At 38.3% G+C, this 25,533-nt stretch overlaps 1 protein-coding gene across 2 annotated transcripts in view; it reads right to left on the reverse strand.

Annotated features, from left to right (window-relative positions):
• Window positions 1–396: 396 nt before the first annotated feature.
• The window catches only part of Dap160 (dynamin associated protein 160), a 44,469-nt gene continuing 19,332 nt past the window's right edge, over window positions 397–25,533 (reverse strand). For both annotated transcript variants that reach the window (XM_085940776.1, XM_085940775.1), the window contains 17 exons: window positions 25,337–25,519; window positions 24,448–24,559; window positions 23,564–23,647; window positions 21,954–22,067; window positions 18,813–18,900; window positions 18,588–18,698; window positions 14,816–14,953; window positions 13,344–13,463; window positions 13,129–13,215; window positions 10,931–10,984; window positions 9,927–10,059; window positions 8,882–9,035; window positions 8,147–8,343; window positions 5,035–5,170; window positions 4,808–4,900; window positions 3,985–4,093; window positions 397–2,037 (listed from right to left, as the gene is read on the reverse strand). In XM_085940776.1, coding sequence (XP_085796902.1) covers window positions 1,970–2,037; window positions 3,985–4,093; window positions 4,808–4,900; window positions 5,035–5,170; window positions 8,147–8,343; window positions 8,882–9,035; window positions 9,927–10,059; window positions 10,931–10,984; window positions 13,129–13,215; window positions 13,344–13,463; window positions 14,816–14,953; window positions 18,588–18,698; window positions 18,813–18,900; window positions 21,954–22,067; window positions 23,564–23,647; window positions 24,448–24,559; window positions 25,337–25,519 — 1,981 coding nt within the window. In that variant the 3' untranslated portion in view covers window positions 397–1,969. The remainder of the gene's footprint in view (window positions 2,038–3,984; window positions 4,094–4,807; window positions 4,901–5,034; window positions 5,171–8,146; window positions 8,344–8,881; window positions 9,036–9,926; window positions 10,060–10,930; window positions 10,985–13,128; window positions 13,216–13,343; window positions 13,464–14,815; window positions 14,954–18,587; window positions 18,699–18,812; window positions 18,901–21,953; window positions 22,068–23,563; window positions 23,648–24,447; window positions 24,560–25,336; window positions 25,520–25,533) is intronic.

Here is a 25,533-nt window from a genome sequence, read left to right on the forward strand (position 1 = left end):
GCAGCCTCTAATCACACTGAGAATGAAGAGGTGACGTTGGTCCTGGCTTAGCCAGGTGCTGCGGATGCCAGGAGAGAACTTCAACCTGACTTTTCTTTTCTTCCAGACAACCAGATTCCGGCGTCCTGAAACGCAGGTAAATACTAGGTACCTATAGAGTGTCTACTTAAGTGGAATGACGCAACACTGGATAGCGACAGGAATTCTTGGAGACGTTAACGTTTTGTATGTTGGTTTATTAAATATGGCAGCATTTCATTATGTATTCGTGATTGTTTATCTCGATATTCTAAACAATCATAATTCAGTGTATTTGGCTGCCTTTTCATGTATAACAAAATTGACAAGGTCTGTCGTTTCAGACTATACATATTTGCGTTTTAACGTGAATTTTTTGGTTACATGTCGAATGTTATATATTTTGTAATTCACAAAACATCCATTCGTAACAAATGCAAGTTTCTGCGTTTATCTTCGCAATGTAATACCAATGCTAGATATACATATGGCCTGCAGATATCGAAAGGTGAAATTTAATTTGCTAAAGTCAATTTATTGGAGTAGTAAAGAATTAAGTATGTTAAATTAGAATTTAATGTCAATTGTTAGCAATCACAAACAATATTAATTCATTGTTACCCTTGAGGCAGTTAAGTAAAGACACACTTTGAGTTCTAGCAGTTCATGAATCATGCAACCTTCAAGAGACCATGCATGTCCCGCGTCACTTTACACAATCAGATATCTTTTTACAGCGGGGCGAGATTTCGAGCTCATCGAGTAAAACCAAAGATATTGTAGAAACCCTTCTTCTTTCTGCAGATGGAGGCTTTTGTGGTTTCCCAATCAAAATCGCTTAAGCGAGTTTCAATTTGTCGTAACTGCAATTTTTCTACGCAACAAACAATGAATAATGCCTTATTGACTCTTCAGAGTTCACTTTTATATATTTAGACTACATCTTTTAAGTAGAAGGTTGTCTTCAATATCTTTGAATAAAACAATTTTTCAATACAATGTAACCCCCCCCCCCGTTCATTGCGACACCGTCGAGTGCGAATTCGTTAAATCGCGAACGATTTTTAACAATATTACTTATTTTGACATGAAGCGCCTAAAACGGTTCTTTGAAAAACTAACCAACTCCATCTGTAAATTGTAGTCTTATTTCAATGAAAACAAATATGTATGACTGACAAAGTTTAATATGCACTATTTATGGCGGATCAGCCTACCTCCACCCTTCGCCACTGGTGCATAGTGTCTGAAGATGCCGAAAGACCGCAATTAACGGCTCAATGGAATAGTACAGAACTTAAATCCATTAGAATTTAAATTCAAAATCCAGTTTCATTTTTCAAATCCCCCCTTGATCGTGAAACTTTGCTTATCGCGACTGTGTTCAATATATATCCCCCGCGATCAACATGGGGGTGGGGGTACTAGTATTTTATTCAATAACATTAGCAATAAATTCATTTTATTATGCATTAAAACAATGCATAGGGATGTATAGGTACATGATTAAAGAAAAAGCTAATTACACTAAAAATTATTACAAAGTAGCAGGTAGGTATATCTTGAGGAATTTTACACGTATTAGGCTGGGTACTTTAAACATAGATTAGGTCACGCAAAGCCATGTATAAACATGAACCAGAAATAGTAATAAAATGTAAGGTAATCATTTTATCATAAGAGAGTGGATAATGCAGTTTCTCCTTTTCACTCACAAGTTTTAGAAACACTGCTCTAATGAACACTTCATAACTTTCTTGACAAGAAATTCTTGGCCCAATTTCGAAGAATACTTTTCGTTCGTTATTCCACTGGACACGTCGGAAAGGCGATCAGAGTGAAGGCAAGTCTGTTCTAAAAGACAAGCGGGTGTCCGTAAATATACTACTGCAAGAATTGTTAAATTACGATGTTCGGTTCGTGTCTATCAGCGGCGGACGGTCGTCACGATTTATCCGTCGTTGACCAGCTTTGTGACGTAGTTGCTCGGAAACAGGCCTGTCATGCCGCGGAGTTCACCTGAAAAATACGAAAGAAAAATACATATTCACATAAAGTTTATCAGTTCGGAATTTCCCAATAAAGCAGATGAAACCTGTCCTGACAAGGCCTGAACAAAAACGAACCATTGGTGCAAGTGAGTAAGCATTCGGCACGCTTATATCATTATACGTTAGAGTAAGATATAATTTCTACAGCTGAATAAAATGTTTTTTCAAAATGTCGCCGGTAAAAATGGATTAGACTGATTCCATTCATTTAAAAACTGCGAGCACATGTTGCTGAAATTTATTAATTTTGTGTTAAATATAAACTTAGCGGTAAATATTTTTAGTTTCCAATTTTAGTAGAACATATTGTTAACTAATAAAATTGGTAGCCGCACTGAGAAGCAACACGATGGTATAACGTTTTATAGTTAAGTTGATAATAATAAAATCGCAGTTCTACTGTGCGTTATACGCAAGAAACACGGCTTCATTTTGCCGAAACATATGAGCTCTCTATATATCATTACTATGAGGGTCCTGATGAATGTTATATTAAGAGGAATAAGTAATAGGCGTTGTATACGGAATAACAGACGGAAGAATTGGGGAATTTCAATTGCCACAAAAATGATACTAGTGCAAACATTAATGTTCTCCATATTTTTGTACGGTGTCGAGTTATGGACTCTGAAGGCAAGCGAGAGGAAGATAATTGATACCTTTGAAATGTGGTGTTGGTGTCGAATGTTTCGTATTTCTTGAACAGGGTACAGTACGAACCAGTCAAAGATCCAGAGACTGCAGATAAAGGAACGTCTCTCGACAATATGTCTGAGATGTATTCTGCAGGTTTTTGTACATTTAATTCGGCGTGGGCTGAATAACCTGAAGAGGCTGATAGTGTTGGGTATTGACATCTCCATCCAATTGAACATTCATCTCCTCGCTCAGTATGATGGTGTTTCGTCTGTCATTAAGACTTCGGAGGTGAACAAATTAAAATGCCGGAATTGTAGTCAGAAACGGCGAGGTTTATTACGTTAATTACTATTTGGTTATTACATTGTTATTATTAATTTTGGCGGATAGCGAGGTTAACACAGCTTACCGCGTTGCTTTCAAAAATGCTTCTCGCGCGGCAAAACTTAACGCATGAAGCGGTAAAAACGCGGCGTTGCCATTCTCGTTTTTTTAACGGCATTCAGACAATGTTGCCGGTTAGATATTTAACATTATTTATTTATTTTAGCAATCAACCTTTACTATTTGTCGGCTTAATAATGGTTCAGGATTCTCTAGATCCACAGAGACATCCCCAAATGGGAATCAGTCGGGGGTGTAACAGTATCCTCCGGGGAATACGAAGCAGAGGAAGAGCGACTAAGTGAGGGAGCTGACTAGGGACAGCGTTCGCTCTGCCTTGGGAGAAGCAGAGGATAGAGAGGGATTGAAAGTCTTGGTCGCTCAAAAGATGAGAAAAAAATTCAAAGGTGGTCATGATTCTTAGCCATGAAGGAATGACCAAGAAGAGAAACATACGGAATAACATATTATATTCAGATTCATATTAGATGCAACAGCCAGCATAAAGCTTCATAAGCTCTTGCAGGTATCGAATTAGTAAGGGTATCTGACAAGGTTTATTCAGGCGACTTGACTGGGAGAACAGTGGAATCGCCATTATCAGCGAATATCTCAGTCACCTGCGGTATGCAGACGATTGTTGTCTTTGCGAACGACCCATAAGACCTTCAGAACAGGATGCAGAAGCTTGCAAATGAAGCCGCAAAGTACGTTTAAAGGTAAATGTCTCGAAGACAGAAGTAATGGTAAAATGGTTTGCTGAACTAAAAGCAATCTTCATCGATGGCACTCAAATCAAGTGAGTCATGTCTATCTTGGACAACATATATTAAAAATGACAATATTGCCTCTATAAAATGTAGAGAATGGTTTCTTCAGTTTTGATGATTACCTTGCCACCAGGCGGGATCCTGATCTCTGTTGGTGACAGCGATGATGTCATCCTTCTCGAAGCTCAATTCGTCGGCGTTCTGCGCCGTGTACGGGTACAGAGAGATAACCTACAAAAAAATAATACGCCATATTGAAGAAGTCGCCAAACCTAATTGACATAAACAGACCCTATCTTAGAATTCTCTGTTTATAGGGTTTAATTGAATTTTATAAACTAACCAACACTATTTACAAATTGTAGTCTTACGTAAATTAAAACAAATAAGTATGACTGACAAAGTTTAATGTGCACTATTCATGCCGGATCTTTAGAGCCAACCTCCACCCTTCGCCACTGAAAGGTACCTACCAACAGCTGACGACCCTTAATTACGAAAAAAGGGTCGCAGAAAGGATTAATAAGATACAAAATCGAAAGGCAGTCGCCATAGACCAAGAGACTTTGAACAGTGGCGATTTTCGTTGACGTTGATGCCGCAATCGATTCGTGAGAGTATTTAAAAGGGGGCCTTGAAACAGTTAAAACCAATCATACAATTATTATTAAATTATACAGAAATCTTAAAATATTAATCTTAAAATTCTAGGTATTTCTAAGAAATTATGTACCTATATTGGTTAGGTAGATGAGATATTGTACCGGAGACAGATAGCCGTATAGTATTGAGATCGCATTGTTATGTATAGCTAGGTACCAATAATTAATTTTACCTACACCTGCCTCCTCCTGGGCATTAGATATAATTAACAGGTCAGCAGTGATTGTGTATCCATATATCTAGAACTTCCGTGTTTACTACGGTGTGGAACGTACTGAATACCTTATCTATGACCTGCTCCTGAGACATGATGTCCATCTTCGAAGACATGACAGGTGTTGTGCGGCCGGAAGCCCTCCCTGAAGGTTGCAGGATCTAAAAGAAGAAGAGAAAAACGATTTTCAATTTGGCCACTTTGGAGAGTCACATGCGAGTAACATAATACAATTTGAGCTTGGAGCTATGCCGTAATTTTTTTTAGCTAAATAGTTTTGGTAAGGTTATGGTACCTTGACGTAGCTGGCGGGAAACCATCCCAGCTGTCTCTTGTGTCCTTTCTGCTGCAGCTCACCCTCCCACCAGCCGCTGTCTGCCTTCTTCCGCACCATGATCAGCTGACCCTTCTGCAGCGACAACTGCTCGGGGCTGGAAGAATACAGTAATTTTCATGTGTACCTCTTCACAAATAGTTATAAATGACGACTGCTGGTAGCAGCATTAACAGGGAACAATGAAATTTGACAAACCAGATACTTTGCTGAAGTTTTGATTCCTGTGCATCTATTCTATACACAAGACTGACAGGGCTGTAGCATGGGGGCCCGGTCTGGCGGTTAAGTGAGATAAACACACCAGAATTTTTCTCGAATAATAAAAAAGTTGCCTGCGGCACTATTGCAGAGGTAAAATTTTATTTTATAATTATTTTTATGTTTCCTGACTAATAAAAATGATTATTTATCCATTATGGGGAAGGGGAGTATAGTGGTGTATCCATGTTTCATCTACAGTCACAAAGCGACGAAAAAATTCATCCGGATTGCGTTGCATGAGCGACAACAGGGCTTTAGAGGCCACCATCCTATTGCGTTTATTGTCGACTGTGAGCAAACGCGGCACCCATCTTGCAGAAATTTTTTTCATGCCCAATTTGTCATGTAAAATAGAAATGACGCTACCTTTTGAGATCCCTGTAACCTCAATTATCTCACTCAACTTTAATCTTCGGTCACTTAACACCATATCGTGGATTTTATTGATCATTTCTGGTGTAGTCACCTCTACAGGACGTCCTGAGCGTGGTTCATCCTTTGTTGATGTACGACCACGTTTAAATTCATTTAACCAGTTATAAATAGTTGCAAGTGAAGGAGCAGATATGCCGTGAACTAAATCCAACTCATTTTTTATTTCCTTTGCTGTTAACCCTTTTATATTAAAATGTTTAATAACAGCTCTAAACTCAATTTTCTCCATTTTCCATTTTTCCATTTTCCACAAGCAAATTTTTTTTTAAATGTACGAGAAACACACAACAACCCGACCAATCTGATTGAAACTTCGCAGCATACTGAATCGGTAGTGCCACTGCATGAAAACAAACCGCTTACAGTACTAGTCGCGCCACCTGTCGGCTTTTCTAAGGACTTATTGACCCACCCTCGTAGTCAAATAATATTCATTTATCTATAAAATATCTAAAATTATACCATTAAACCATACATAATTGTAGATATTTTATAGATAGAAGAATATTTTTAATCGATTATGTTTTGGATGAGGCAGGGCTTAAATGAATTAATAAAAATATATATTCGTAATTCAACGAAAACAAATAAATATGTCTGAAAAAGTTTGCACTATTTTTGTTGGATCGCCCATAGCAAACCTAAACTATTATGGTTTGGTTTAGGCAGAGTTTAATTGAATTTTAAAAACTAACCATCGTCATCTGCAAATTGTATTCTTAGTTCAATGAAAACAAATAAGTATGACTGACAAAAGTTAACAAAAGTATAACTGAAAGAATTTGACCACCTCCAAAGGGCCGCACTAGAGATTGGCTTAGGAGTAAATGAAAACAAAACTAAAATCATGGTACAAAGCTGACAAAATCAGAGTAGGCTGGGCCAAAGTTCCAGTTTTGGAAACCATCAATTTGAGGTAGTCAACCGGTTGACATACCTGGGTTCCAATATTACAAAAGAAAATGAGGAACTGGAAGAAACAAAAGCCTGAATAACCGCTGCAAATAAATCGTACTTCTCACTGCTGCCCATATTCAAATCCAGAAATGTCCACAGAAAAACTAAGACCCGGCTCTATAAAACCGTCATACGCACAGTCGTTGCATACGGATGCGAGTCATGGACACTAAATATGAAAGCAGCTGAAATGGTGGACTGCTTTGAGAGAAAGATCCTGAGGCGGATATACGGACCCATGAATGAAACACTTATCACCGGCCTTCCGCGTGTGAAGCAGAGATAGCAGGCCGTGATAACGTCAAGGTCAAAGCGGGGGTGGTAGACAGAAACGCACGGGGTATGTTGTCTTGTGGCTGGTTTATTTTTATCGTATTCGCGATTTGGCGGGCTGCAGACGTGGTGTCGCGGGCTTGGCTGCTGGGGCTTCGCATCCGAGGCGATGCTCGCTGTCCGATGGGAGATAGGGTCGGGGCTTGCGGCTTGGCGTGCTGCCGATGTGGTCCTTTGTTCCTGGAGATGCTTGAGAAGTCTGCCGACGCGGTCCTTTTTGGCGGGAGATATCTCTTGGCTTCGCGTCCGAGGCGAGCAGAGACGATGCTCGCTGTTCGGCGGCCAATCGAAGAAGAACCTTTTCGCGCGTGTTCAGCCGTCAGATTCGGCGTCATCCCGCTCTCGGTCGCGAACCTCCCTGTTTTACCGACAAATTGACCGGTGGCGGCGCTATCGGTAGGCCGCGTCTGTTTTGGCGGGATTCTGACGAATTTGGATTTTTGATTTCGAGGCGGGCTCCGCTCGGCCGAGAACCGCGAAGAGTGGACGTAGGCTGTGGTGTTCTGGGAAAGTTGATGGTTCGGTCCGCCCTTTGAGGTAGTCTCCTGTGGGAGGCTTTCATCTGGTATCACACTGAACTATACCACTTATATCAAGATTCAAAACTCTCCACCTTCATAAAACTCCAGAGGCTAAACTGGGCAGGCCATGTCCAACGCATGCCTGAGTCACGGATACCGAAGAAGATCCTCGAAGGAAACCCAGGGGAGAAAAGGCCAGTGGGAAAGCCACGCACACATTGGGATGATAACGTTACAAAAGATGCCAATCAGCTGCTAAAAATCAGGAACTGGAAAAGACATGCGGAGGACCGTACCGGCTGGAGGACGGCGGTGGAGGAGGCCAGGGCTCGACTTGAGCTGTAGCGAAATCGAAGAAGAAGACAAATTAATGTTTAGTGTGCACTATTTATCCCGAATCTTAACAGCCTACCTCCACCCTTCGCCACTGGTCAATATGACACCTCATCTTTTTACAAATATGAATCAACATTAAATTAATATCTTGTTTCGAGGATATCTGCATAATAATAAGCCGCGAAGACCTAAGATTCCAATCCAATCAACATATCGACGCAACTGACCTGTTAGCGGTGTACGCGGCCAGGGCTTGTGCGATTTCGGGTCTCTTTCCGGACCTCCCGGCCACAGAGTCTCTCCCTGAGACGGAATCCCTCCCGGAGACGGAGTCCCTACCCGAGATGGAGCCTCTCCCGGTCCCTGGGGCCTGCTCCATCAGGCTGGCCACCTCGTTGCAGATCGGCGTCGATGGCTTCTGATCCTGGAAGCGGACAATAAAGGTAACTGAGGCGCTGAGAATTGAAACATTGACATATAAAAAGTCGTGTCGGGAAACTTGTATGTATGCAGTTCGCCGTATCACACTTCACCGTGAAATGTTGTATCGGAAATATATGGCTGTATATTAACGACAGCCCAACTTCTTTGGGTCGTAAAGTACTGAAATAAAATTCATGTCTAAATAAAACACGGTTCTTGTCGGTTTACACTTTACAGGAAGCCAGCAGGAAACACGTTTTGAAAATAGCTGATATACTGGATTATTTGTTAGGTTAGGGTTTTCATTCTTGAATTCATGAATTTTGCCAGAATCAGCTATGAAAATTGAATTAATGTTCATATTGAATCTAATAAAATTGGAGACCGTATAGTATACAGTCATCTCTTTCCGATAACCATCTGTAGGCAACACCAAACTTGGTCAGGCTGACCGAGCGTTTACATGTAGATGTGGTTAGGTTGAAACTTCGACAAATTGATTCTTCGGAGATTATATTACGAACAACGTTGAGACTCACATCGTTTCCAATATTGTAGGCCGAAGGGGGGCTCTGTTGCGCCGTTGACACTGCTGTCTCTGGCTCGAAACTTGATTCTGTCGCGACCGTCGCCGATGATGGTGGTGCTCCGCCGGCAATGGCCGTCACATAGTTGGACGGGAATATACCGATTCTAAAATGATAAAATAATAAACAATGGTAAATTACCAAATATCGTATTGAACTAAGTAGGTACTATAATAGATTCGTGTTCATGTCGATGTCAGTCGAAAGGAAAGAACTTCTCAAGTCGGGCGGACCCTCAGTTGAAACAGTCAGACATTGGAACTTGGTAATTACGAAGAAAAATATCTCAGTCTTTATCAAGTTTGCGACATTTTACGGCGAGTTAGGTCTTTTCTCATCGAGATTTTTGACGGTAATAGATTATATCGAAGTAGGAATCACGCACACTCTAGTGCACATCTGTAGCGAAGGGTGGAGGTAGGCTGTTAAGATCCGCCATAAAAAGTGCACATTACACTTTGTTAGTCATACTTATTTGTTTTCGTTGGATTAAGAATACATATTACACCAATATATTGTTGGTTAATTTTTTAAAATTCAATAAGCCCTGCCTAAATCAAACTATAATAGATAAAAAATATTATTCTATCTACGAAATATTCAAAGACATGACATATGCTTTAATTGCATCGTTTTAGATATTTTATAGATAGACGAGTATTTTTTGACAATTATCATTCTATTATGGCATGGATTTCGGAGGGTTTAATTGAATTTTTAAAACTAACCAACACCATCTGTAAATTGTATTCTTAATTCAATAAAAACAAATACGTATGACTGAAAAAGTTTAGTGTGCACTATTTATGGCGGATCTTAACAGCCTATCTCCACCTCCACCCTTTGTCAGTGGTGTACGCCAAACAAGGTCTTGGGAAGTTGCTCCCGGGACACTTTCAGCACAACTTCGAATGGTATAATCCGTTGAATATTTAAATGAAAGCCAAACAAATAAATAAAAATACAATAAGTGATGAGAAGAGAAATGAATTATTACCTGTCGTCGATCTTGCCGGTCCACCAGTCTCCGTTCTTTTCGGTGACGAGGATCACGTCTCCAGCTTGGAACATCAAGTCACCAGCTTCCTGAGAATTGTACGGATATGCCGCCGTGTAGTAACCAGACTCGCCTAAACAAAAAAATTAAATAATAAATTACTATAACCAAAGAATTTGGACTCTAACGCGTCAAATACATTATCATCACGTTAAAAGTGTGTAATGTCGTTTTTCTTGGTATTTAAAATGTTATCAGACTGATGCTCCTATCCCGTAGCACATTTTGAACATTTTACAAGAACATTGTCAGTAAGCAAAATCTGTCGAAATGGCCAGAATAACAATGAGGTCACCTCACGCGTACCGCGCCACAATGGCAACCGCATGACTATAAAACTAACGTTTTTTATTATGTTCTGCATGTCTATACATTTTCGACAAAAGTCAAAACACTTCTAACGATTTTCTATCATATTATTATCTATGGTCTGCTGGTTGGGTTCTATTCAAAATATTATTTATAGATGCAATATCGCAAGAAATTTTAACGTACACACACGTAGAAACTGTTGAAATTAATTGAAATTACTATGAATATTATGAATAACAATTCAAAATCCATCATTGAATTTATAGTGATAGTGATCATTCAAAATATTCTGCGGAAAGACAAAACCATAGACTAAATTTGTCCCCGTGACAGCACGTGACATGATCATATTGTAAACGTACGCACACGTAGAAACTGTTCAAATTAATTGAAATTAGTACGAATAATGAATAATAATTCAAAATACTAATAAAGACAGTAACAATAATAAAGGGGCACTTTCCATAATTGAATTTATAGAGATAGTGATCTTAATACGCATTCCATATTAGGAACTTTGAAGGCAGATTGCAACGATTCTACATGTGATTGGTAACAAATTCATTATTTTATTCTTCTACATATTGGAAACCCCAAAAACAATTTGTAAAAATACTTATAAAACATTTTACCAGTGGACGGGGCTGAAGCAGCTTCGCTGAGATTCTGGGCTTCCTCCGCAAACCCTGCGACAGAGAGAAGCCATTGATTAATTCGAATATAATACAAATTTCAAAAAAGCACTTAACCTTTTCTATTCCTCACGATATTACTATGGCAGTATCTGACAGGCTGCAGATTTTTAACGACACACGTTGAAGGTAGAGCGAAGCTCTTATTAAAATCGCTGTAATATGGATAATTTGTGGTTTAGTATTTCATAATTATTCAAACAGATGTCACTGTGTGTTTAATTTTTTTAGATTATGCAAATCAATCGACAGTGGCTAGTAATTTGTGTTTAAAGTCGGATAAGAGATCACAGCCTTATAAAGCGAGATAACTCGTTGAACGCATAGAAATGGTAAAGAACGGTAGAATGCGTGTATTTGACAATTTTTTTTTAGTTGTTTTGAGTAAAAATTACGTAAGATATTGGCAACCCAACATTAACGGAATTTGAAATAACACCTGCATTGCATATTGTTAGGTAATTTTGGTGTGATTAGTGATTGCATCGGTAGGTTAAATGATGTTATAATGGTAAACATAGGTTTCTGAAGGCATACAAATATATTATATAATATTAGTGCATACCATACTCTACTCCAAACACAAATCGAAAAACAATATGTGTATTTGCCAGACTCAGGATTCGAATCTGGGACACAACATTATAAGCGACGCATAATCCGTTCAGCCATCATTGGCGTATGTAGAGGTTTTGTATAACTCTACAAACTGTTATGTTGTTGTCTGTGGTCATCAAGGCCTGAACAAAACCGATGCATGAGTGTGAGTGAGAAAGTATTCGGCACCCTTATAATCTCTGCGACACGCGCTAGAGTAAGATAAAAGGTCTACATATGTTTGAGTTAGTTTCCAAATGTATCGCCGGCAAATCGTGACGAATCGCTTCACGTAGCGTCGATAACCTGCGAGCTCGTGTTGCTAAAATTGCTATTTTTTGTGTTAAACATAAAGTCAGTGGTAAATATTTTTAGTTAATTAAGTAGGAAAGATGGTTCTGTGTGTTGTATTAAAATATGGTAGCCGTACTGATAAGCAAGAAGATGGTATTACGTTTCATAGGTAAGTTGATACATGCTCGTGATAATTTATTTGTATATTATTATATATTTTAATATCAGTGACCTAGTGTTTCTTTAAAATAACTTAAATTATGGATATCTTTACCTAATGGTTGCATTTTGACCGGTTAAAAATACTATATAAAAAAAAAATAGAAAATTATATTTTAATTCTGAGCGTCTAGTGCAAGCACTTTGGGCGAGCACTAGCGAAATGGTCTATGGTCTCGAACATTTGTAGACGAATGCGTTTGCTTGCCCACAAACCAAACGCACGGCACGCAGCTTCATTTAGCAATGCAACGGGTGGCGTCAAGATATATCTATAGTCTATGGTGGTCATTGATAGACCACAGACAACAAAGCAACGATAATCAAACGGTTGTCTTCCGGCCTGCCTAAAATGTAATCGATACGCCCCACTCGTCCGCACATCCTTCTGAATTCAAAATTCAATCAACTTAAATCAACCAATATAAATGTGAGTCATTTACTTTATGCCGTGTTTATACTAAATTTATTACTACAATATAAAACCATGAAAATACCATCTCTGTGTGTTATTCATCACGTCCCAAAACACTCCATGTCACGCACACATCCGCAACCTTCAGAACAGATAAACCTAACATTGGAGGTAACATCATCATATACGTTCATCCCCATCCCCATCTCAGGATCGTGATCACCTTGAAATTCTGTCATGTTTTGAGCGACCAATACTTTCCACCCCTCTCAGGGCAAAGTGAAGGATGCCCCCAGTCAGTTCCTTCAAATTGGTCACTCCAGCGCGCCAAGGTTCTTTCTCTGCTTCGCCTTCCCTGAAGGCTACCCAAAACCACCAGTCTTTCCAAACATATTGTCGAGAACCTTTCCTATATCTGTAGTCTCTATGACTAGGTATCGACAAGTATTTGCCGATCCGACCGTTTTGTAGCATGGTCTGCCTTTTTGGAATTGGGCCAGCTCACTCTTGGTAGGTAAATTTTTGGTCAGATGGTTGATATCATACTAACTAGGCTTTATAATGGGTCTAGTATAACATTCAGTTAGTGGCAGTAGAAAAGTGTCATTCTCACCTAATTGGAGGGCCGAAGAGTCGACTGCCGTCTGTAAGGGTTCCACCTGTCCCGATTCGCTTACATTCTCCGGGACTTCAACGATACCTGAATAAGAAAAGCAATTTAAACACATTATATTATATAATGAAATTTTATAACACAGAGGTTTAAAATTTTATTATTTTACATAATATGTTGTGTATTAATTAATGTCTTACGGTGAGACGTTTTACCTTCGAGGACCTTCTTGCCCTCCATGCTATCGGTGAGCGCAGAAGACATGTCTTGCATCTCATTTCCACCGGGAGAAGTGACCGCCTCCACATAGGATTCCGGAAACCAGCCCTGTTTTCCTGCAATGAAAAAATTATAATAAAAAAATGTGTACATATTTGACAAGCACATGCGATGGAAGTGAAACTATTTCCTCTCCTGCTCCGGCTAAAATCCTATTTCTCCACTGCTCCTGCTCTGAACTCTGATTTCAGGACATTATCAGAAGATGTAGTTTGGATTCTATAATTCCCAGCCACTTGGACAAATATGTACAGTTATTTTACAAGGCAACCGATGAATAGGTAATGATTTAGAGGAGCATACATAGAACGTCAAGCGGCAGCCATTTGCAATTTGCGTATGTTGTATTACAGTGACGTTTACATTTTTTATGACATTCGTTAATAAGCAGATTGACAAGTATTTAGCTTGAGTGAGGTTGGGACGTTTCATGCATATGGCTCTTAGTAATGTTCGACACTGTTATGTCTGCTCCAAATTCAATATCAATCTTTCATCATCATTATTTATGGCACTACAACCCTTGGCGGATCTTGGTCTCCTTCAAAAACATCCTCCATCCTGGACGATCTAGCGCCGACACTCTCCTGTTGCTTTGACTGAGCATTTTTAAATCTCCTATGGCGCAATCCGGAGATCTCAATTTCAGCTATACAGGTCTTCTCTTGCCGTCGGGGGTTGCGTACCTAGCCCAATATCAATCTGTTAGTGGGTCAAACTTTGTCGTTTAACCTTCGAATCTCCTCTATGGTAGGAAACAGTCTGCATTGTTTTATTCCTTTCTAATTAACTATTATTTTCTCAACGAATAATTAACAAGATTTAAGAATGTAACATTCTTTTTTTATGAACATACATAATAAATCTTGTGAATTATTCGTTGAATAAAAAAATAGTTAATTAAAAATTATTAGCAAGTTCAAGTAAGTTACAACAAAAAATCTTGGAGTGATCCGTGACGTCGGTTAGTAATCAAAGAAATACCTACTTTGATTTAAAATACAAAAGCCGATTGTGAATAGTATCTCAATTTAGAAAGCGCTTCAGAGAGTATTGTAAGAGCCATTAGTTAAAATTCGTCACAATTAGATAGGATACCTATAGCATTGTGGTCAATGCGCGTGGGCATGAATCCCGAGAGACGCAGGTTCGATACCTGCTGAGTGTCATATTTTTTCTATTGGCAATATATTTCTCAGAAGTGTTTTCAAATTATGTATGTTATTCTTTTGTGTTTCCGATTTTGCCCGACGAATTTTGATCGTTTTTCATCGCAAATTCTAGATGCAGACTTGCAAATGGTCACTCTTTTGCTGGACTCGGAAGAAGCAACAACTGCTATATTAAAATATTCTAACATCATGTTATAAAATGGTGGATGATAATAAATGAACACTGTGACGCTTACCTCTGCATTTTCCGCTGAGCCAGCCGGGTTCCGCTTTAACGTCCAGCAGCACCATGACGCTGTCTCCTGGTTGTAGCGATAGCTCGTCCACGGAGCGTGCCACGAACTCGTACACCGCCCTGTAACGCACCTCGTTGCCTGCGAAACAAATTAACAAGGTTTTGAATTGAATTAAGAGAGGATTTTTCAGGATTAAAACAGTTGTACTGGGTAGCGGTTTGTCAACATTTAATTAGACAAGAGGTCTCCAAACTTTTGAGATAGAAGAGCCGAAAAACTGAACACAAGCGACATATCAATTCAATTCTGTATACCTTTTGACTACAATACAATAAGATATCGTATATCTGTAAGAAAAAAATATTAAACAATTATTACATATTAACAGGCTATTGGTTTCAAAGTCGGTAACCTCCATTTTTTACTTCCTTTGATATTTTCTTCTGTAAGTACTTTTTCATTTCAAGAGGCGAAGGGTGGGCGTAGGGTGTTAAGATCCGACATAGATAGCCCACACTAAAATTTCTCAGTCATACGTATTTGTTTTCATTGAACTAAGAATACAATTTGCAGATGGTGCTGATTAGTTTTCAAAATTAAATTAAACCCTGCCTAATCCTACTCGTAGTAGATAATAGCCAAAAATATTGCTCTGCGTTTGGTGGCCAATAGAGAACACAACATTTATGGGAACTGGCTTACCCTGCTGTGTGTGCTTCAGTAGAGAAGAATGGAGGTAGGCTGTTAAGATCTGTCATAAATAGTGCACATTAAACTTTGTCAGTCAAACATATCTGTTTTGAACTAATACAATTATTTACAGATGGTGCTGGTTAATTTTTTAAATTCAATTAAACCCTACCTAAACCAAACTATAATGGTTTAGGTATGCTATGAGCAATCAGACAAAAATAGTGCACACTTTTACCACCGGGAATATGGAGGTAACTGACTTTGAAACTAATGTCCTCAATAATTAATATTAGCTAGTTAAATATTACATTAATATTGGATACTTACCTACACTAAGTATAAATTTAATAATGATATAAATTCTATGCAATAACAACAGATGGTGTACCGCAAGGTTTAATCCTGGGTCCATTGTATCTACATGAGAATATAGTATGTATATAAAAAAGAAATATTGAAACAGAAGCAGTTTAAAACGGTTAAAACCTATATTATTTATATAATATAATACTCACAAGATATTAGGGTAACTTTGACTCAGCGGTGTATCTTTATTTGTCAATTTATTTGTAGAACCGTTTATCTACTGATGGTAATGCGTTGTACTTGCCACATGAAAGACTGAGATCGGTGGAAGAAAGAAAGAGAGGTCTTCGTCCAGCAACAATGAATTGACTCAGCCGACAAATGTCATAAATTTAATGTGGGGCTTAATTTCAAAGTGAACTTATTCCACTACTTGACAAAATTGAGTTATGAATGCCAGAATTTAAGGATAAAATTTTGAAGAAGTATCATTTATATAGAAGAACCTAATAGCATTCAATCCAGTAGAAAAATCAATTTCAAAATTGTGTTAGTTACAAAAGTAAGTTATTCCAATACGAAAAATATTATGTAACGTTAACACTGGTGGGTCAAAGTTACCCCCAATTTTTGGGCACTCTTAAATAATACTAACAACTACGATATGTTGTGTAATTGAGTCCATTTGTACAAAATGGATGTTTTTTACAAGAAAAAAAATGACGATTATGTTAAAAGCAAGTCAAAAGTATGAAATGATTTCATTACACTATGGAAACGGTGTCCCCCAAGGTGCAATTCTGGGTCCTGAACTATATTATCGATAAAAATTAAAATATTTAGTATATGAAAAATGTAATAATTATACATACTCGAAAGCAGCTGATAATGATTAGTAAAAAAAGTACTGACAAAATGCGAGATCATAATATAAAAAAAAAATTAAGATGGCTGCTTTGACGTGTCCAATAATAAATCCAGTGCTTCAGATATAGTGAAATAAAGCGAAAAATGTAAAAAAAAACTACTATTTAATACTTGGTTAAAAATAGTGTTCTGCACTCTTTTCACATTGGTCCACTATTATTTGATGAAGAAAACAGCGATTTTATTTTAAAAACGTAAGCAGCTGATGATGCCGAAAGTAAAAAGCATCGATAAAACAATAGAAATAGTTAATCGGAGCATACGGCTAAGCAAATCGATTATATTTTGTAAGCGTAAATGGTTAAATTCAGTGTTTTGTCGTGTGTCTGTAACCTGCTGCCGTGGGTGTGTTTGGGGACGACTTAATTACTCTGGAGGGGTCGTCCCAGCCTGTTTCCAGGACCGTGGAGCTATAGTCATTGGAGAGGGCTTCATCGTTTTCCGGCCAATGGTCGTCGTTGGCTAATGCATTACAGATAACGGTAAAGAAAAGACAATATTAGTTGGTACGTCGGTTGTGCTAAAAACACTGCTGAACACCGATGAAACAAAATGAAGAATTGAGGAACAACATCTTAACAGGTTTAAGTAACTGTGGTTACTTAAACATGGCAACCTAGCATTTTTTCGACACGCAACCTTTAAATACAAAATAAATATTCAATTTTAAATGTGCAGGGGTCCATCTTCCAATTTGCCACATAAGCGAGTCGGAGATTCTTTTAGTCTAAGCTGACAGAGCTTGGAAGAAAAAACCACTGTGTCCGGTTAAGAACTGAGAAGTCAAATGGCTTGGAGTCAATCTGGTTATCTTCATGCACCAGTTTATATTAATTAGAAAAAACAAATTGACGTTTGTCAATCTTCCAATTTGCCACATAAGCGAGTCGGAGATTCTATTAGTCGAAGCTGACAGAGCTTGGAAGAAAAAACCACTGTGTCCGGTTAAGAACTGAGAAGTCAAATGGTTTGGAGTCAATCTGGTTATCTTCATGCACCAGTTTATATTAATTAGAAAAAACAAATTGACGTTTGTCAATCTTCCAATTTGCCACATAAGCGAGTCGGAGATTCTTTTAGTCTAAGCTGACAGAGCTTGGAAGAAAAAACCACTGTGTCCGGTTAAGAACTGAGAAGTCAAATGGTTTGGAGTCAATCTGGTTATCTTCATGCACCAGTTTATATTAATTTGAAAAAACAAATTGACGTTTGTCTGGCGTTGAAAGAAGGGATCCATCACCCTTGCCATGGACACAACGCGGTGTCATACGCCAGATAGCGTACAACAGCTCTATTTTCCTACCGTGTAATAAGTTGGTAAGGAAAAATTACGCTTCAGTTTAAAGCTGCAGGGATTCAAATCATCACTTTCTCTCACTACTGCGGCAGGCCGTAAGTGACGCAATACGAATTGAAAAAAAATAAAAAAAGGGAAGGTTAATGCTCCCCCTTCAGAATCACGCACATACACGCTTTTTAATTTAGCAATCTTATTTAGCTGATTTTTAATTTTAAAGGTAGCACTGATTGTTCTGTGGGTTCTTCCAAGCATGGATCATTAAATTTTTTTTTTGACCATGTCCGATCCTAATATTATGGGAGTGGAGGATTGTATTAACAGATTGTTGCTTTTATGAGAAATGGATGTTAGCCACTCGCTCAACCTATTAGGTCCATACTCCGACTCCACATACAAATTGAAAAACAATGTATATTCGCCAGATCCAGGATTCGAACCTGGGACCCATGACATTATAAGCCGATGCATAATCCATGAAAGATGCCATCTCTACTCACAAGACGGCATCCATGACTTATTTAAATGAATAGGTTGCATTTATCTCACCTGCAGGGGCAGAGGAGCTGGTATCGGGTGGTCCCCAAGCCGTGTCCGCAGCCGGAGGGCTCGCAGCGCCCCAGTCTCCTGTAGCTGCGGGCGTCGCCCACGAATCGCCACCTTAACACAATTCAGAAGAAAAAACATATTATATCGATTGAAGCGGTTTATTGTTGACAGCTCAGGAAGCTGAAACCTCAGATGGATAGATCATATTAGGAGTTCTACGCGTACCTGAGTTATCTTCCCAAGCCGATCTGTTACTCTGGGACGCGTGGTATGTCTGATACTCAGCTTTTCTCTCCTCCCATAATTTATAGACCTGATGAAAAATAATACCAATTAATGATCATTACATTTAATAAGAAAAATATTACATCTGGAAAAGAAAATGACACTCACTTTATTGTCGGGTCTGCCGAATGGCATAATCTGTTCTAACGCCATTACAATAAAGGTGATATTGCTATAAATTCCTGATGCTTTTTGTTGGGTCTGCCGAATGGTTCGGTTCGAAGGGTTCGCTCAAATGAACATTGACAATAGAAACACTGCTCTAACGCCATTACAATAAAGGTCATATTGCTATAAATTCCCGATGCGTGATATCGCATTATGGAAGTTGCGTGACGTCTACCTATACATGCGAATTTACTTGCTAGCTACTGTATTGAGTGCGTCGTCCATTAATAATGTCATTGCATCTAATAGATACATTTTAATTTTTTTTTAATAACCGTATTATGGTCTGATATAGTCTATATCTTGGATGGAGCATATAGGCACTACGTGGCACCTCTAAGAATCTTGGTCTCACGTCACTTTCTTGTGGCTTTCCTTTCCGTTTCTTGAAAATGTTCTGGGTAACTAAAAATGGGATACAGTAAAACCTCGTTAATACGAATTCAACGTAATATGAAATGTACCTATGAGGGAAAAATATAAAAATTTAGATTATTTTTTTTTTTTTTTTGATTTTCATTAATTTCGTTTACGATCATAGATATGCCTACCAAATATCCGATTTCATGTGATTTAATGGGTCAAAAAATGTCAGGATTATTTTTATTACCTTCATAAAATAAGTAATTTTACTGTAATTCGAATTTGAATGTTTATCGAATTATTCGTGACAATACAATTCTGATTTCGAAATTCGTAATTCGAATTATTTCACAACGGCATGTGAAAAGGCCCACTTGTTCAAGCCGCGGCACGAAACTGAATTTCGATCATTGTGCTAGATAATTACGAATGCAATATCGTAAACTATTTGTAGAAAATGATAATACGTTAACAAATTTATCGCCATGGGGATCACTGGTGAACAGCAAGGAAGACGCACGTGAGTTGTTATTCAGCGCCAGCGAGCATGCGTACTGTGTATTTTCCTATATATGTAGGGTGTAGCATGGACCTTGTGTATGTTACTGTGAGAATATTCATTCAAAGTAACTATGCACTGTGTCACAATATGAGAACTCGCTAATAAGATTTCACTGAATGACACCTACGGTGGCCGCGCGGCTTAAGCATTGGACTATAACGCCGTGGGTCCCAGCTTCGAATCCTGGGTTTGGCAAGTACACATGTTGTTTTTCAATTTGAGTATGAGTCAGAGCATGGACCTCATAGGTTGAGCAAGTGGCTGACATCCATTTATCGTAAAAAACAAAATCTGTTAATACAAATCTCTACTCTGTGGAGGCCCATATGATCCTATTAGGATCGGACATGGTCGAAAGAAAAGAATGTCTTATGGTAGTCTGTGATTACGAATATGGTTAAGCTTACAAAAACAACCTCTAGTGTAGTGGCTACGAAATAGGTGATCGGCGAGGTGGTCGGCCCGGCGTAATGTAAATGTAAATCTTTCCATTGGCGCCGCAACGGACCACTGTGGTCGGTACATCAAAAAAACCGATAATCGCGTAAAAAATCCACAAAATACACTGTAGCATTGAAAACTTGTAATGAATATGATCATAATAATTATACAATTCAAAGTAATGCAATACGTAAACCTACCATTGGAACTCGTCAATTAATATGAATCATTTATTGTTGTTAATTCTTTGATTAGATTATGTCTCAGTCCGCAATCGCCGTGCAGCTTAAGCGTTGGCCTATAACGTCGTGGGTCCCAGGCATGGGCCCCACATCGTGAAGCGGGCCCCGAGGCTAGGATCTTTGGCGGGCCCTCCTACCTGTCGTCAAGGATAAAGGCAGTGTGACGCTCTACAGTAGCGTTTTCCAAATGGTGTACGCGGTAAAATTAATGCGTATGTTAAGTGTTTTATTGTATATTTTAATACATTCATTTAAATTATGGAGATGTCGAGTATTGATACACAATTAAAAATTGTATCGTACAACCACATAACTTTAAATAATATTATTGAAGGAAAATAGCGCCGCAGGCGACTTTTTTTACTATTAAAGAAAATTTTTGATACTGTGTTATTCTCACTTATCTAGTTGTCTCGCCTCGCCGGGCCCCCAGGCTAGAGCCCTGTCAGCCCCCCCTTGTGGGGGCCATGGTCCCAGGTTCGAATCCTGGGTCTGGCAAGTACAGATATTGTTTTTCAATTTGTATTTGAGTCAGAGTATGGACCTAATACGTTGAGCAAGTGGCTGACATTCATTTCGCGTAAAAACAAAATCTGTTAATACAAACCTATATTCTATGATCTTATTAGGATCGGACATGGTCGGAAAATATCTCAGTAAACTCAGCCAAAGTATACTTGAGTGTGTGGCGACCTCAGTCTTAGGGCATCTGGTGCTCAGACATTCCCAGGCAAAAACAACTGCTGACGTTTCACATCCAAACGTAGGGCCTCGTGATAGCTCGATTAAGACCGAGTCTGGTGCGTGGCGGGCTGGTTTGGAGGGAACTACATATTAGGTAGTGCCGTGGCCATGGCTCATACAAAGGGGGGCTGATAGGGCTCTAGCCTGGGGGCCCGGCGTGGCGAGTCGACCAAATAAGTGAGATAAACACACATCACAAAATGATTATACTTTCAAATATGAGTCTTTAATTTTTAATTGTGTCATTAGTGATAATTAACTCCATAATTATAGTGGATGTAGGTAAGTTTTAAAAATACACTAAATACCCTTAATTTTACCGTGAACGACATTTGGAAAGCGCTACTATAGAGCATCACACTGCCATTAACCTTGGCGATAGGTAGGGGGGCCGAAAAAGATCCTAGCTTTGGGGCCCGCTGGATGTGGGGGCCATGGCCGTGGCCTGACTATAGACAACCTTTCGGCATGTGAGTACAGAGTGACTCACTTGATACGTGATCAGGAGTTGCAGTATGAAGAGGTGACTTTTGATAATGCTTAGTTGATTAGTATTGTTACCTGCTGGCATTTCTCCGACACTTTGATGATGTTGCCGTTGAGTTCGCCGAGCTGCGCATTGTTGCTCTCCACGTCTGCCGTCTTTGCGTCTACGATCGCCTTGGCCGCTTCGATCTGGGAAATTAGGATTCAAATTAAAAATTATTTGTCCAACACAAAATGACCGTTATCAATAATTACAATATGTTAAATATGTAAACAAACATACGAAATATACCGTGTGAGCTGATGGTTGAAATTTAATAATTTATAAAACTCGATCTCACGTAAGAGGAATATATTAATATTTAAATAATTTTCTTTTCTACATAGAGAAAGTACATAATAAGACTAGACACATGGTGACACATCTGACTTAAAAAGTGCATAGTCACAATGAATTGTTTTCATTGAACTAAGAGCGGAATGCAGAAACATTTGTCATAACTAAAATTTCCTTAGCAGAAAACACTATGCAGAAACACTGTCCTTAGTTAAGATCATTTTTATTGAAAATAATACCATATTTAAAAATTCTCGATAGGTAAATTAGGTAAATTATTTTATAATTGTTAAACGATGACAAAAATATGACAACTGCATTTTATAAATGCAATAACTATAAATACATAATAATAATTAATTATAATACTCTTATGTTTCCGTTATAAGTCATTATACGTGATTCCACAGGCACCACAAGATTTTTTTTAAACATGGTAACACTAGCATCAAGTGTCATTCTTCATCTGGTATTTTGTATTTCTGCGGGCTGGCGTATAAAAATTAAATAATACTCTGCAAGTACATGCCAAACGAATTAACACTATCAATATCCATATTGAGATACATTGTTAAATGAATTTGAGTGTATGGACTGTGTTATAGACATGCGAATTTATTTTGACAGCAGCTGTCAGTGGTAAATGGTAATACAGAAGGGGACGTGTTCATAACAAAAGTAGTCTATGGTTAAGGATTCCTTAACTCTATACTCAGGATTGTCTATAGTTAAGTCATGCTTTTCGGCGACTTATCCTTAGGAACGAAATCTTAGATTGTGCATTCCGCTCTAAGACTATAATTATTTGCAGATGGTGTTGGTTAATTTTATAAAATTCATTAAGCCCTGCCTAAGCCAAACTGAATTCTATCTCGTCGTAACAAAAACATTGATAATAATTACAAGATAAAAAGAACTTTTACTTTACGTTTTAAAATTTTTTTGAATCATATAAACTTGACTTGACTAGCTTAAACGATAAAAAAAAATTGTATTTGATAGAAATAATACTGAAATGTCATTTTGACACTCATATTGATTTCCATAGTAACGCACGTATATATTAATAATTTAGTTGTTAGGACCCTAGCAACCAATAATAGTGGATTGGATTACGGATTTCTTCCGAAATAACTTTTCATACAAAACAGAATCAACTGAAAATGAATTTAATTCTAATTAAAAATGGCTAAAAGTATTAAAAAAATGCATTGGCATCGTGTTCTTATATATTCTAAAAGTTTCAAATGTCTAGCTAGTCGGGAAGTTAGTTAAAAATCGATTGCAAGATTTGTACCGGACAAATAAAAATACAACCTAATAAAAACGTTGTAAAAAAGATTCCTACCTTATCACGCAATTGCTTCAGAGTCTGTTCCATGTTGTTGAATTTGTTCAGTCCGTCTTCGGACGTCTCCAGTGCAGATTTGGCCTGAAAAATAATAAATAGGTAATCAGTATAATAACACTATAATGAAAGATATTGAAGAAGAAATCTTCTTCCATGAAGACATCGACTGTGTTTAGGCAAAATGGATTAGTCTCCGCAGAACAAGTCTTACTTACAGGAGGCAGAAAAAACGTTTTTTGAATGATTTTAGTTCAATAAATATGCACATACGTCGAGTGTACAATAGAGGTGAGTTAGAAATACTGTCACCAGTTTGCGTACTCAAGTCTCCAAGTACTACCCATACTCAGTATGTGTGGCCCAATAAACTTGTTCCAAGAAACTTATTCTAAGTTCGAACACATTCGATGAGATCATAGTCGCGTCTCGCTAGTCGGTACTGTTGGTAGACTTTCAATACTATTGACATTAAATGCGCGCAACCGAGATAGCATAGTACACGTATGTCTAGCCATGATAGTGATTCGTGATTAAGTTTTGTGTAATTGGCAACACATTCCCTCGGGAGTGACGGCACAGGCTTGTTAAGACCGTTCAAAACATGTTTAAACCTAACCTAACCTAACATAAAAACAACTCACAAATTTAAAATGTGTTTAAAATTTTATAATAAATGGGACATTTCGAAAAGCCGAGCTCCTTACCATTGATCTTATCTAGGATAACAAGTTGAGGAGTGGTGGACTTTTGTCCTCTCATAAAGCATCACTATTTATGTCGAATCTTAACAACAGCCTACCACCACCCTTCGCCACTGGCATATGGCCCTAAACCAGTTTCAAGTCACTTAGAATTGCACAGCTGGTCTGAAGTATTGTTACCTTGGCATCCATGTGCGCTTTTTCCTGATTGAGGGCTATCTGCTTCGCATTCAACTCCTTGAGGGATGCCTTCAGCTTTGACATCTCTTGCATCGACGTATCACGGGTTGTTCTGTGAAAAAAAAAAAAAAATTATACAGTACTCTCTCAGTAATCCGCCATCCCAAAAACCAGACAAGTGTCCAATTAGTAAAAGCGGCGGATTATAGTATATACATACAAAATATGGTAAAAATTAAAACAGGTAGGTACTTACCTATTTCGTAAAATTCGTTTCGTTCGTTTTTTTGAGAAATTTGTACTAGCAAATTACAGTTTTATTTATACTCAAAATCAAGTATTTACTAAATTATACATATTTATAAACTAAGTTTATTAACTAAATATTAAACAGTAAATCACTTGACACAACCAGTTGTTCAGTGAGGCAGATATTCTTGAATGGCTTAGGATTCCTGGCTTTCCCTATGACCAAAAGCTTCAGTTTGTGTGTCCAGGATGCATTGGAGCACGGCATAATTATTGTGATGCGGTCCTTGGGCACTTACCTTTCTGGTACCTACATTACTTTCTTTGCGATGAACGTACGTTTTACGAAGGAGAAGTTTCCATAATAAATCAGTCTCATCTGCATTGTATACTTGTACGCGGTGGACTACTGAATTTGACAATCGAATACCGGCGAATTATAGAGCTTGATTTTGTGCTTTCAACTAGTAAAAATAACGGCGGATTATAGTAGTTGTCGGATAATCGAGCGGCGAATTACTGAGAGTGTACTGTAATTGGAAACATAACCTAAAACGTACAATCCATATTATTCTTTCGTTGAAAGTTTTGACTTTAAAAGCTATCATCTAGAAGATAAGTAAAATGTGAAAATTGTCACCTCATCCCGTCGATGGTAGACTTCACGTCTGCCACTCCCACCCTGGTGTCCACGATGCTCTGCGTGAGGTCCTTCACCCTGCCGCCTACGGAGGACAGCTCGATGGTGAGCTGCTGGTTTCGAGCCTTCAGCGCCAGGACCTTCTCCTGTTCCTGATTACGCAGCACCTGTAGCTCTTGGGTCCTGGAGCATCAACA

The sequence above is a fragment of the Rhyacophila brunnea genome, unplaced genomic scaffold (genome assembly GCF_057557595.1).
Source record: "Rhyacophila brunnea isolate RB1 unplaced genomic scaffold, BYU_Rbru_1.0 scaffold_13, whole genome shotgun sequence".
Classification (NCBI taxonomy): Eukaryota; Metazoa; Arthropoda; class Insecta; order Trichoptera; family Rhyacophilidae; genus Rhyacophila; species Rhyacophila brunnea.